Source organism: Lactuca sativa, chromosome 9 (assembly GCF_002870075.4).
Source record: "Lactuca sativa cultivar Salinas chromosome 9, Lsat_Salinas_v11, whole genome shotgun sequence".
NCBI classification, from domain to species: domain Eukaryota; kingdom Viridiplantae; phylum Streptophyta; class Magnoliopsida; order Asterales; family Asteraceae; genus Lactuca; species Lactuca sativa.
In genome coordinates, this window is record NC_056631.2 from 51,667,643 (window position 1) to 51,682,424 (window position 14,782).

The 14,782-nt window shown below is 35.0% G+C and overlaps 1 protein-coding gene across 1 annotated transcript; it reads right to left on the reverse strand.

Annotated features, from left to right (window-relative positions):
• Window positions 1-6,712: 6,712 nt before the first annotated feature.
• Window positions 6,713-10,638, reverse strand: LOC111921239 (putative disease resistance RPP13-like protein 2). The gene is made up of 2 exons (XM_023916814.3): window positions 7,573-10,638; window positions 6,713-7,445 (listed from the first exon to the last, which is right to left on the reverse strand). The coding sequence occupies exon 1, from the start codon at window positions 10,636-10,638 to the stop codon at window positions 7,588-7,590; it is 3,051 nt and encodes a 1,016-aa protein (XP_023772582.2). The 3' UTR covers window positions 6,713-7,445; window positions 7,573-7,587.
• Between the last annotated feature and the right edge of the window lie 4,144 nt (window positions 10,639-14,782).

Consider the following 14,782-nt stretch of genomic DNA (forward strand, 5'->3'; position numbering starts at 1 on the left):
GAGGCAGCTACTGATTTTGATATTGGACTCTACCAACAAATACTACAAAGCAATGTTGATGGAGTCAATGGCACTGACATGCATGATGTCAATGAACCTCAGATAGATGAAGAAACCCAACCTCAAATGGATGAATATAACCAAGCTCAGATGGATGAAGAAAACCAACCTCAAATGAATGACTTTTGGTGTCACTTTGAAGCTCACTCAATCGTTCAAATACTTTTTGGAAACTCTTATTGATCTGTTTGGAAAGAGCATCGTTCGTCTCGACTGTAGGAGCTTGAGTCTTGAGATGGGTTAAAGTTTCATTAATAATAACGAGCATATCATCGAATTTATGGTACGGTGCATCAACAATATGCCATATGGCTCGGATCAACTTGATGAGAACCTGTTGCATTATCATATTCATTTCATCCTTTTTCGAATCTCCTTTTCCAGTCGTTGAATTTGTTTCTCATGACGAATATGACTTTGATTGATGATTTCGTTGGTAGCACTAATCATATCGTCATGAATCTTAAGCATAGCGGTGGTGGTGGAAATTTGATGATCGAGGCTGTCATTATACTTATGTTCAACTTCTTCAAGAGTATGCTTGAATTGGAGGGAAATGAGTTGATCAAGTCGATTGGCTCGTTCAATTTTCGAGGGATCAACATCTTTGATCTCAAAAAGAGGTTTGAGAATAAGCTCTAGCTTGGAGTCAAGACTTGTGACTTTTTCTTCAATCTTTGAATCAAGACCAACAACTTTCTGATCAAGGGAGTCGAATTTTGAAATAGATGAAGCAACATTGTCTCGGAGTTCTAATAAGGCAAAAGGATATGCAATGTTTTCATTAGAATATCCTGTGTCCAAGGTAGAACTCTCAGACTTCTTGTCATCATCGTGATCTTCGTCATGTGGTTCGGAGGGCTTGGCTCCATCAACCGAATTATCTTGAGATTTGGGAAAGGAGTGCTTGTTTGCTCGATCATCTTCTTTTCCTTTCTATTCAATGGAGGATGTGGAAAGAACGAAATCATAAGATGGTTTCGAAGAGGAGGGCTTCTGCAGAAAATTGAAAGTACTTGGAATCCGAATGACACCAATATTTATATTGTCATCTCCGAACATGACATCATTCGAGAGATCTTCATCATAGGACAACTTAGGAGTTTCTTCACTTGTGAACTTCGAAGGAGGATCATCTGAAACATTTGTGGGATCGGGAACATCTCCTATAGCGGTTTGTTGAGCTTTTTCGGAAGGATTGAACTCTTGATCAGTTTCTGCATCTGATCGAAAAGTGAATGGAAGATGACTTCGAAGAGCTCGTTGACGCATAAAGATAAGTGTATACTTTACTTGTGCTCTTGTTAGCTCTGAATGTCTAGAATGAGCCCTGTCAACAAAACCAGATCAATCTTTGTCATAAATACCCGATTGTCCTTTACCTGAAGCAGGTATCAAACCGACTGTGGCTTCTGAAGTAGGAGGGACTGCTCCAGCTTCAGAAAGCTTAGAATCAGAGGCATGGACCTATGATTGTGCATGTGAATAAGAGATGGATTTCTAAGTTGACTCCTGGGTATGTCCCAGGCGATGCAAGGGACTTTTTTCAACACCTGCACCATCTTTTTGGGAAGATGGGGGTGGTTTATGTGTAGACTCCCCGTGTGTGTGTGTGTGTGCTTGTGTTTTTGAAACTCCGAAGGGTTCTTTGGAAGAGTTGACGGGTGGGGTAGGCTGTGATCTAGAGTCAGATCGAATGCCGATATATGAATCCTATTGAGAGGATCCATTGGCTTTGGTTCTCTTTTTGGTTCGAACTTTGGAAGGGAATTTCTTATGCTTCTCCATTTGTTTCTTTCGTCCACCAGAAGAGGAAGTCGATTTGTTCACATCAGAGGGCAGAACATCCTAGACTAGGGTAGACTGTGTTGGGTTGTACGCATCCAAAGTCTCAAGATGGTGTTTAAGATAAGGCGAGTCAGATGGAACAGTAGCTAACATATGAGAAGGCAAACGTCTAATAGGTCTGAAGGCAGATTTGTTTGGTAACCTATAAGTATTAATAGCTTTAAAAGTGCAATATACCTATTTTAGATCGGAGTTGAGAGGAATGGCCTCTAATATTTCGAAGTAGAGTTGTTGCAGTGTCAAAGCCCATAATGGCTATGAAGTTTCTCAGAACTTTCGAGGGATTTCCTAGGAAATTTTCGAACCAAGGTCTCTTACCAAACAAGCTAAACTTTTACCAATTGTCCTAGGAAGTTCCTACACGTTTTCTAGAAAATAAATGTATATTTAAAGTTCTTAGGAAGTCCTTTAGAAGTTCTTACATTTTTCCTAGAAAATAAATATATATTTAATGTTCCTAGGTAGCTCATCGGTAGTTTTTATTACTTTTTAATATTAAACAAATCATATCATTTTTTTAGTATGCGAAAGAGCTTCATATTTACCTTGAAAGTGTTTCATTTAAGTTGTTCGTATGAAGTTTCTCGGAAGTTCCTACGTTTTTCCGAGGAAACAAAGATAAATTTATTTCTTATTATCATATTATTATTAATTATTATCATAAACATTCTTATGATCATCATTATTACTATTATTGTTATTGTTATTGTTAACAAGATTATTATTAATATTATTACTATTATAATTTAGTTATATGATATCGTTTGGTATTTTTATTACGATTTTCGTCTACAATATAGAACAAAATACAGAACGAAAAAAACGACGTTTGAACATAAAAAAGTGATTGAATTATGTTTCTAGGAAATTCTCTAAAAATACGTAAGGAATACCGAAGGATTTCTTAGACAATACAAAATTTGTCACCAATCCCTTAAAAATACGTAGATATTTCCAAGGGATTTTCTAGGACAATATTTTTTTTTGGGTTTAAATGTTATTTTTTTGGTTTCATATTTTGTACAACTTTATTAAACATTATATACTTTTATCTTACAAAGTTACAAATATTATACATATACACAACCATACATATGTACACATACATATAGATTTAAAATAGTAAACAAATGTCTTGAGTAATGGGTTATGATGATGTACACGCATGTATGTATGTATATATCATGTATAACTTGGTGAAATAAAAATAATTCATGCATAATGAAGTCGAAGAAAATATATAACAAAAAAAATGTCGTTTGAACATCAAAAAATGAAAAACAAATGATGTTCCTGAGAAATCTCTTGGAAATATATAGAAAATATCAAGAGATTTCCTACACAATACAAAAAATTTCACTAATCCATTGTAATTGAGTAGGTACTTCCAAAGGATTTCCTAGGACCAAAACCTGTTTTTTATTTTTTTCAAGGTTCAAATGTTGTTTTTTCGTTTCATATTTTGTACAACTTTGTTATGCATTAAATAATTTTATCTTACCAAGTTATATATATTACATACATATATGATATAGATTTATAATGGTAAATGAATGTTTTGAGTAATAGGTTCTGATGGTACGCATGCATGTATGTATGTATGTATATATCGTGTATAATTTGATGAAATAAAAATAGGTCATGTATAATGAAGTCGAACAAAATATAGAACGAAAAAAAAACGTAGTTTGAACATCGAAAAATGAAAAACGAATTATGTTCCTAGGAAATCTCTTAGAAATGTGTAGGAAATATCAAGGGATTTTCTACACAATACAAAATTTGTAACTAATCCATTGGAAATGTGTAGTTATTTCCAAGGGATTTCTTAGGACCAAAGCCTCGTATTTATTTTTTCTAGATTCAGACGTTGTTTTTTTGTTTCATATTTTATATAACTTTATTATACATTAAACACTTTTGTCTTACCAAATTACACATATTATTCATATACACATGCATATAGATTTAGAATGGTAAACGAATGTTTTGAGTAATGAATTCTGATGGTGCATATACATGTATGTATGTATAGATTGTGTATAACTTAGTAAAATAAAAGTGATTCATGTATACTGTAGTCAAACAAAATATTGAATGAAACAAAAAGAACATCGTTTGAACATCAAAATATGAAAAATATATTATGTTCCTATAAGAAATCGCTTGGAAATGAGTAGGAAATATGGAGATTACTCAAAACATTTATTTTTTATTCTATATTTATATTTGTGTATATGGATAATAAGTATAACTTGGTAAGCCAAAAGTTGTACAAAATGAAAACTAAAAAATGGCATTAGAACCCTAAAGATGAAAAAAGAAATTATTTTTCCAGGAATACCTTCAGAAGCTCTTATGTATTTTCGAGAAAACTGAATATTATTTATTATTTTTCCAATTATTATTATTATTATTATTATTATATTTTAATATACGTGTGTCTATGTATTAATACAATCTTGTTAAGTATAATAATAATAATAATAAATATGAAAATATAAATAATGATAATAATAAGTTAGTAATGTAAATAAATTTAATATTAAAGTGACGATAATAATTAGTAAATATTACTTAAAGTGGAAAACTATTATTTTTTTTTCTTTTTTTGGTTTGGTCCTCGGTAATGCGTTTGAACTTCCGAGGAAATCAATTAAAGATAGCATTTTTGCATGCCCAAATTTAAATATTTAGCCCACATTAAAGATTTAAGCCCAATAATTATTGTGCCTTATTTGTGCTTCTTTTCTTCCTGTGTTGTGCGTGTCTTTCATTTGCAGCCAAAAGTAGACGCCACAAACTCCTCTTTCTTCTTCTTTGGCTCGCTGTTGAAGATGGTTGATATGGTCGAAGTTGAAGCGTTTGTTCGAGTTTTTCAGCCGACGATTGGAGGGTGAAGGTTAAAGCAGGTTGTGTATGGTGGTTATGCGATGGTGATGATGACAATGTTTTTAGCTGTGAAGACAACAGCGGTGGTGTAATTTGGGCTCGATTGTCGTTCCGGTAGAGGTTAAGGATGGAGGTGGCTCAGTGTGGTGATGACAAGAGGTTCGATGGTGGTTTTTGGTGAGGCAGGTAGCAGTGTGGATGCAATGGTTGATTGTCGATGGTTGATGATAGATGGTAGCCGGTGTTAGGGTGGTGATGTTGGCGGTATAATTATGGTTCGGCTAGGTGGTTTGTTATGGTGGCTGGTATTTAGCAGGTTCATGGTGTTGGAAGCGTCTTGTGTGGATGATGTTATGGAAGTGAAGATGATGAACATGTAAGTTTTAAAAAAATAATAATAATTTAAACCTACTATCTTCTATTGTTATTACACTCTTGTAAATTGTATCACATGTGTATATATCCATGGTTATGTCTTTATGAATTCTATAATTAGCTATCAAGGTTATGTCTTTATGAATTGTATAATTAGCTATCATGTTATTACATTTGTTAAATATCACCGTATGTTTGATAAAATGCCTGAAAAAATGCCTGAAAGACTGCACTAATATGTTAATATACTTGTTGGGTGATTTTATAATCTTCTCTTGATAGTTTGATCAAATGCTAAGTAAAATGCCCAATTGAATGGTTAAGAACTAACTTTTTTTTTTCGAGATGATGGATAAAAGATCCTAAATTTTGGATTAGATTTTTAATTATATTAGTTTCTGTTATTAACTTTAGCATAGCCTATGTACCATCACTACAACATTAACACCCTATGGCGATGACAAATTCGGACCAGACAACATGTTGTCAGTATAGGGTATGCCGACGACATGTCGTCGGCAAAGAGTCGTCGGCATAGGCGTGTCGGCATAGGTCAATATTGCCATCGGCATAGATGTTGTCGCCATAGCTACCCCTATTGCGACGACATGGCATCGGTACAACTTTCGTCAATTATATTTTCGGGGGAAAAAATAAAGTTTTATTAATTACCTATAGTGACTACATGTCGTCGGCATAGATTCCGTAAAACTACGTCGTTCTGGTATACTTGACCATGGAATATAAATAATTAGAAAATAGATTTCTCGATACCTATACCGACGACATGTCGTCGTCATAGGTTTTCAGAATACCGCGAAGATTTTGGTCGTTCCTGCCAGACTTATCGCGACGACATGTCGTCGGCACAGGTATCCGGGTCAAAGGATTTTGGTCAAAGTTGGCAAAATGTGTGGCGACTACTTGTCATCGGCATAGGTGGACTTGTAGCGACCACTTTTGTTGTCGGTATAGGTGTCGTCTCTATAGCTCCGTACCTTGAACTGAAATAGCGGGCATGGAACTTTAGTTGATTATCCAAAACTTTCTTTTTTACTTAATACTACCAATAGACAAAGTCATCAGACTTTGGATGATAACATGTGGAAGATCCACATCGATAAGATTCAAAACTTTTCAAATCATTACTCGAGGTCATTGTTTATTTTCATTAAAGGCTTTATTTTTACATGTACAAAGACTTAAGAAATAGTTATTTGTAAATACATGTTGTAAGTTACTATAATAGATAAAAGTGTTAATATATATTTCGTTTTACTATTTTTGTGTTTACTATTGTGCGTATGTTTGTTTTAACATTTTTTTAGGTTAAGGAGTTGGACCATAGTCATCAATAAATGACCCAAAGACAATGTGAAACTGCCGAAAAACAAGGACAAATAGTCTAAATCATGAGACGCAACTATAATAATTATCCCGACAATCAACCCAATCCACCGAATGCTCTTTAGGTTATTTTAGTAAATATTTGTATGATTTTTTAGACATTTTTATTATGTTTTGTGGTTTAGACGATTGTTAAATTTTGTTTTGTAATGTATAATTTTTAGATGTAGATTTATTGTTTTAGTGTATGAATTTCAAATAGAATTTGGCCCGTTTATATTTATTTTTTTTATTGATTTTTATTTTTATTTTGTATTTTGGCCAATAAAATTTTCAACTTTTTTATTTTTTTTAAAGCTACATATTTCGTAGGAAATTCCTAAGAATCTTTTGTCACCAAAAACTGTCAAAATGATATGGTCCTAGGAAATTTCTCAGAAATATATTTCCTAGGAAATCTCTCGGAAATATATTTCCTAGGAAACCCCTCGGAAAAACATTTCCTCCTCACAAATACATTTCCTAGGAAACTCCTCGGAAAAATATAGCCTTCGATACGTCTCGGGACTTACAACAAAATATATCTCCTTGGAAATGCCTCGAAGTTTCCTCGGAAATCCCTCACAAAAAGTTTCCTAGGATGGTTTTACCTACGCACGATTTTTCCTCGGCATTTCTTCGGAAACACCAGTTTTCTAGGAATTTCCGTGGAAATTGTCCCTCGGAAAAGGCGTGTTTTTTAGGAGTGTACAGAAAATAATCACAACGAACAAATTGCTGGAACTACCATATGTTTGCAAAATGAAAATAAATAAATAACTTTTTTATGAGCATCTCATGACTACAGCTTGGAGCTTGTTAACTAATGAAACAAGAGACTTGCTTCCAACAACTTGTGCTTCCAAAGTACCATCTTGTTCTGACTGCCATAGAAAACGTATAGAAGCCTGGTTAATTTGAAAAGTTGAATAGTAAAACTTTTGAAGCATGATAAATTAACCAAGTAAGAATTGAAAATTCAAAGTGTAACTATCAGAAGAAAGAACTCACCATGGCCTAGGGTGCTTATTCCAAATAGTTGATTGTGAGAGATGTATCCTTGAATTTTCTTTTCTTGATCCGAGATACCAAGTCATCAGGCATATTTGTCAATACTAATTCCTCCAAACACCTTTGTTTTTGCAGTAGTCTAGAAGGGATGTTTTTCAACTTGTCACAACCTCTGATGTTTAATTCTTTGAGGCTTTCCATTGCTTCTTCCTCCACATCCAATTCCTCTAAATCCTTCAGTTTCCACAGCTTCAACACCTCAAGCTTTTTAAATCCTCCTCGATGGCAAACCAATCTTTTTCCAGTGTATGAATCCCCCAAGAGCCTCAACACAATCAAGGAAGGTAGGCGTTCCAATGTCTCCATTGGATCCTTGTTTAGACGACAGATTGACAACGTGAGAACCTTAACTGTTGGCGGGAATTCATTTGGATCAGGTAATCTTTCTAAAGTACCATACAGATCAAGATGAGAAAGTTTATCCAACTTCGCCAGTGGCTTCAAGATTATGTTTGAAGGACGATTCATGTCATCTAGTGATCTCAACCTCAAAGACCTAAGATTTTCCAACTTAGCAATCCAGTCAAGCAACATGCCTTGGCTTTTGCTTAAGCTGAACTTAACACCCAATTCTCTGAGATTAAGCAACTTACCTAAACCTTCATGTACCGATATCTTCTCATCTAAAACTAATCCCCACAGGGTGACTAGAGTCGAAGAACTTCTAGGTGGCATGGCAAGACGAATGTTATTCAGATTGAGATGACGAAGCTGTTTGAGCTTCCAAATGGAGTCGGGTAAAGTTTCTACACGGGTGTGCTTCACATCTAGGGTTTCCAGATAAGACAGATCACCCACGGATTCAGGGAGACTCTCCAAGAACGTCCTTCTCAGTCCTAGGTATCTCAGATGATGCAAGTGCCCGAGCTTATCAGGTAGATTAGGCATGTAAACACCTTCTAGATCAAGCACTCTCAATAGTCGAAAATTGCTTTTAATGATTCTACCCAAAAGTTTACCCACTTGTTTTTCTGCGATGTCCTTACCATGGGAGTTAAACGACACGTAAGACCTCAAAAGAGAGGGATCAAAAGTCGAACGCATCTCTGTATCATGTATGTTTTCACTACAACTCACAGGGAAACAAGAAAGGTATCTTGTGGAAGACGAGGAATGAACATATGTTTTGTTTCTCTCTATCATCTGACCATGTGCCCTAGTGGTGGTGGCAAGGGCTCCGACGGAGTTCATGTGGTGAACCATCCGACGAACACCATAGGGACCTGCAGCATTCTCAAAAGCTTCAGAATTGCGGTGGATGTTGAACAGACTGATGTCATGGGCTTTTGGCAGCAGATAGTCATGAAGAACAGAAACTAACTGACAATGTCTAGGGCTGTTGTCGGATCTCAGTTTGGTTATCTGTATCAAACTCCGATCAACCAAATCTTCAAAATATTTCTGTACCACATCCTCTGGGGAGATCGAGATCTCTTCGGATCTTCCATTGACAAAACCCTCGGCAAGCCATAGCCTGAGCAACCTCCGTACTGGAATGTCGTAGTCTTTTGGGAAAAAAGAGAGGTATAACAGGCAAAGCTTTGAGTTACTGCTCAGGTCTTCATAACATAAGGTTACAACATCATTAAAACATCTATCATGAGCAACTATCGAGGACCATGTTTCTATTCCCTTATTCGAGAGCAGTTTAGAAATTAGGACAATGTTGAGAGGCAGACCCTTGCATATATTCAAGATCCTACGTTTCAACTTCGGTGTAATCTTTTCAGCCTCCTTTCCGACCTTTATCAGAAACATATTCCAGCTTTCCGTTTCATTTAGTTGATTCATTTTATGCGGGTTGATCATGATCATGTTCACGTAAGTCTCTGGACTTCTCCGTTGTGTGAAAATTATCTTACTTCCATTATCTTCATATGGGAAGGCCTCTTTCAGATCTTCCAGCAAACGACAACTTCTAACACCATCTAACACAATCAAGTACCTCTTACCCTTGAGGTGGTTGAAGACTCTGGTTTTTAGTGATTGATCATTAAAGGTCGTATCCCCACCATTATTCTTAACAGTTTCGACCTTCTTTAACAAGCCGAGCAAGATATGATCGGCTGTATCCTGATGCTTGACAGAGATCCAATCATGGGATTCAAAATGGTCCTTGATCTTTTTGTTTTTGTAGACTGCACGAACAAGAGTGGTTTTTCCGGAACCCACCTCGCCAACAACTTGGACAAACATTTCTTTTTGCTTTGATTGTTGTTTCACCACACTTGTAACATCATCATCAGTGAATCTTGAAACACACGCTTCTTGATGCCGCGTTAGCCGTTTCACCAGGATTTTGACATCATCTTTCAGCCCAAAAATGCCTTTTTCTTCTTGGTGAAAGAAAGTCGGTATCTGCATTGGGTAATGTAGATTCTCTTCTTTGGAACCTCGCATATTCCTCTCTTTTTCATTATAAGAATAGCTGAACGTTAGTTTCTTGTGTTCAGGACTCGGGGATTCTGAAATGGGCCAAACATTTGACACGCTCTTTTGCTTCAACGTCAACGCTTGTGTTTCATAATAGAAATCATCATCTTCATCGTCATCATCATCGCTGTGATATTCTTCGCTGGTGGTTGTATCAGAAATGCTTGTGTGAGGGCTATTATCTGACCATTGATCACTCCTGGAACAGTGGATCAAACCAGGAATAGCTGATACCACATCTTCAGAACTGGTAATTCGACTCTGGATTTTTTTCATCTTCTGTTTTAGCCTACGACAAGAACTGAAGTTCTTGAAAAAGAATGTTTTCCTCTGTCGAGCAACTTGAAAGGAAAATATATCGATTTCATCCTCGACCTCATAAAGGTCAAGAAGATGGTCCCTTGTTTTCTGGGATACATCCTCTTCTTCTAAGAATTTTTCCTGCTGTTCGAGAGACTTTTGGAGCATCTGGAGTTGATGCTTCAGTTTTTTGTTATCGGCTACAGATTCTTCATTCATCGTATCTTCTAGCTTCAGTATCACTGCCGTGGACACCGCCTTAGTTACCTCCATTTTCGCCACACAGACACAAATTAATGTTTCAAGTTTTTCCTTATCTGGGTTTCTGTTCATATCAGAATTGGTAAAAATTGCGTTTGTTTTATAGCTTTCCTTTCATATCGTCGTAAATTTTTTCCACGTTTTTTTCTACACGAGAAAGTACTTGGCATTTAGTTCAGAATTTCTGTCCAGTTTCATGCTCTTTTTCTTCTGATTCGATGTTACGTGGGGTGCCTTTGCTGCGTTACATATTTTATCTTTTCCTTATTTGATTCTAATTAATTAATTATTCCTTACGCTTTTACTTTTTCTTGAGGTCAACTTAAACTAGCACGCCTATAAAGAACCTAAAAGAATCTTGAGAGTCAAAATAACGTATTAAAAGAGTCAAAGACTAAGGAACAAGTCCATCGTTTAAAATCAAAATCACCCGACCACAATCAAATCAACTCTATTGAGTTGGATTCTCATAATACAAGGACAATGGGAAATACGAATCCCTAGGACAATGGAATTTATACCTTTCCTTCGAGTGCCCATGCCATTAGACTATGTACTCGGCTCTCTAGAAGGTAAAGCAGGAAGAGAGTAGCTGACATCAGCCATAAAGCCCACTCTATCCTGCTGCCTAGGAAGAGGGAAGAGGTCAAAAGTAAGATACTATTTAGAATATCATTATGAATTTCATTTTTTTTATCCCTATAGAGTCGCATATTTCAGGAAGAGGGAAGAGGTCAAAAGTAAGATACTATTTAGAATACCATTATGAATTTCATTTTTTTTCCCTATAGAGTCGCATATTTGGGCAGGGTCTTTTTTAGAATGTCTTTTGGAGCTCTAATGGAGAAGAGAGACATCATTGGGTGTCATGGGAGACCATTTGTTGTCCTAAGGAGGAAGCGTTACTGGTTCCCGGAAGAGTTAATATCTCCATTAGCTAAACCCTTTCTTATTCTTACCTTGCCTTTGGACTCGTATTTTGTTCGTACACAATCAACGGAGGCCTCCCCGACATATCTTGCAACGTCTTCAATAGCATGCTCTTACTTCGTCTTTCCCTTAATAAGTCATCAAATTTGGTGCTTTTTGATCCCCAGTTGCTATGGGGAACAAAGGACGAAATACAATTGATTCCTCCATTTAAGTGGTTCTCGTTTTTCCTTGTTCCTGTTCATAACTCCTCCCCGGGTAGTTCCCAATGTTTGGCACTTTCCATACTTGATGGGTGCAACATCAACAAATTTGCTCATGATCAAGTTACATGCGCAAAGTATCGAAAGGAACCTCTCGGAGAAGTTCCGGGCCTCGGCAGCCCTCCTTTCTTATCTATTATCATATATAATATAAAGAGAATAGAAAGCGTACTGACTATGACTGCTATCTACGATGCGATCAGGGGGAATAGCGCAAGGGCTTAAGTCATCGATTCAAATCCTATCTTTTTTTCGTTTTGCGTGTGCCTGCTTTAGTAAGAGTAAGGAAAAAGCTTGAAAAGCGTACTTACTTTAGCAACGGAAAGAGGTTCCTTCAGCGGTTCAGCTTTAGGAAGATCTTCGAGAACTCATATTGGACCGGGAATCAAAAAGGGACAAAAGTAAAGTATAAGCGCATATGTCACGAAAAGGAAATCCAATTTCGGTAAGACTTAGTCTGAATCGTAGAATGTCACATTTTTTTTATTTTTGCTGCATATAATTTTGTGTTTATTTTAAATTAATTTTTATTCCACATGTTATTTTATAGTTTTTTTTTTATTTTATTAAATTTCAAATAGTATTTAAATGCAATAATAAATGTATATCAATTTCATTAATTAATTTTTTTTTAATTTCAAAATTATTAAATTAAAGATTCATTAATTTTCTTATTTATTTATCTAAATTATTCTTTTAAATTTAAAAGAGAAAAAAAAACACTTTAATTTTTATAATTCAATGTTTTCTCACTTTTATTATAAATTCAAAATTTTCAAATGTTTAAAATTGTTATTTTTATTTTAAATAAACTTATATAATACATGAGTCTCATACCTTCAATCTCAATCACTATTTTATTCTTTCTATCGAACCATTTAATAATAATTTTATTTTTAATTCAACTTTACCATGTCATCACCAACACTTCAATAAACTCTTATTTAATCCAAATCATCATCTGATTCAACTCTTACACTTCTTGCATTGTGGACACTCCCAAGATATATCACACTTTTAACTGAAACCTTTATATTTCATAATTTTTATTATTCAATTTTCAAATTAATATATTAATAAATTTATTATAAGCTTAATAATAAGTATTTCCGAACAACTCCAATTTAATTAATAATGTATTATACTATAATAATTTGTATTATTTAACAATCTTGTATCATTTAACATTTCCATTTTAAATTTAGAGTTATTTACTCAAAATTTAACGATAAACAAATCGAATGTATATTGAATGCATATATTCTAACAAAGAAAAATGTTAATTTGAAACTACAAACTTTTCTCATCTATTTTAAAAAGTCATATATATATATATATATATATATATATATATATATATATATATATATATATATATATATATATATATATATATATATATATATATATGACAACCTAGAAAATACTTTATCGACTGTCATTAATATTTAATGATAAACTTCGAAAATGTAATAAGAACAACCTTGTAACCACCAAACATATTTTAATATAGTCGAATTTTCGTTCTTAATTACATCAATCTTTAGGCAAAAAAATGGATGCACGAAAAGTCGTGTCACTTTGATAGCATGCTAACTTTTTTAGATTGCATAAGCTATCGCGATCTCAGAAATATAAATTTCGCAAAAATCCGACTCGATATGGGTGACATATGATTTTTACAGTGAATAAATATCAATTGTATGTAAAAAGTTACAATGACAAAAACAACAGAGTGATGGACTTTTGGAGAAAATCACCAAAAAGGACAATTATAGTGTCACTCAAAGTAGGAATTATAAGACAAACATTTTCCAGGGGGGTACATGTTAAAATGCTACTATTACATAGTTATTACTAATTATAGTTAGATAATTATGCTCATAACATTAGGATGTTATGACCGGTAAATACTCTGCCCAAATATTATGCCTAATTGTTATGCTGATTCACATTGATAGGTAAAATCATACCTAGTTATTAGGTTGACCGGTTGTGTAACACTCCAAATCAGGTATTACCTTTGAAGCCCTTGAAATTTAAATATTGCATAACAAGTCCCTTAAGTACGTTGGGCGTACTTCATGAGTACGCTTAGCGTACGATGCATGGATGATCGTGGAGGCCAGCACGTACGTTGGGCGTACGTGACGGATGTTCAAACCCTAATTTCCGGACTTAAGACCTATATAAGCATCCTTATCTCATTTGAGCTTCACCCTAACCAGCCTCCTTCATATTCAAACGTCCCTGAAAACCCTAAAATCATTAGAGAGTGTGTTCTTGAGCTTTTGAGTGGTTAAACATCATCATTGTAGTGTGTTAGCTACAAAGAAGAAGACGAAACAAGCTTAAACGAGAAAGAGCTTCTGGATCTTGCATTTTGAGTAGCTTAGGAAGCTTAAGGAGGTAAAAATCTTTCACCTTGGTTATCATTTCCGTTTCTAGAGCTAGAGTTTTCTCCTTAGTCCTTTTTTGTGTTCTTGAGCCGCCTATTGAGAGTTTGGGCAACTTCAGAGCTTAGGGAGGATAGATCTGAAGTCCTTTGATCCTTTCATAGCATAAAAATGGAGTCTTGATGGGTATTTTGACCTTATGCATGGATTAAGACTCTTGGAAAGGTCTTAATGGGTTGTTGGGAGCATATCGGACATGTAAAGGCATAAAGTTGCCAACTTTATGCTTTAGGACGTCTTAATGAGATCGAATCTAAGGTTTGGACGTTAGAACATAGAGTATTAAGCACTTAATGGAAAATGTGCTTAATTTGTTTGTATGCTGACCGTAACTTAGAGTACGCAACGCGTACGGCTCGGAGACTGAGTGTGTTGTGCGTACCAGGGTGGTACGCTAGGTGTACGCACATCAGATGGACTCGGACTTGTTTTTGTAACACCTGTTCCAGGTATTATTTGATTTTGTTAATTTCAGGGTTTTTGGTGCATGAACTCGGCGAGTTGAGG

What these genes read in the sequence shown, in the direction of transcription:
- LOC111921239 (XM_023916814.3), bottom strand. Translation starts at nt 10,638, where the DNA reads ATGGAGGTAACTAAGGCGGTGTCCACGGCAGTGATACTGAAGCTAGAA.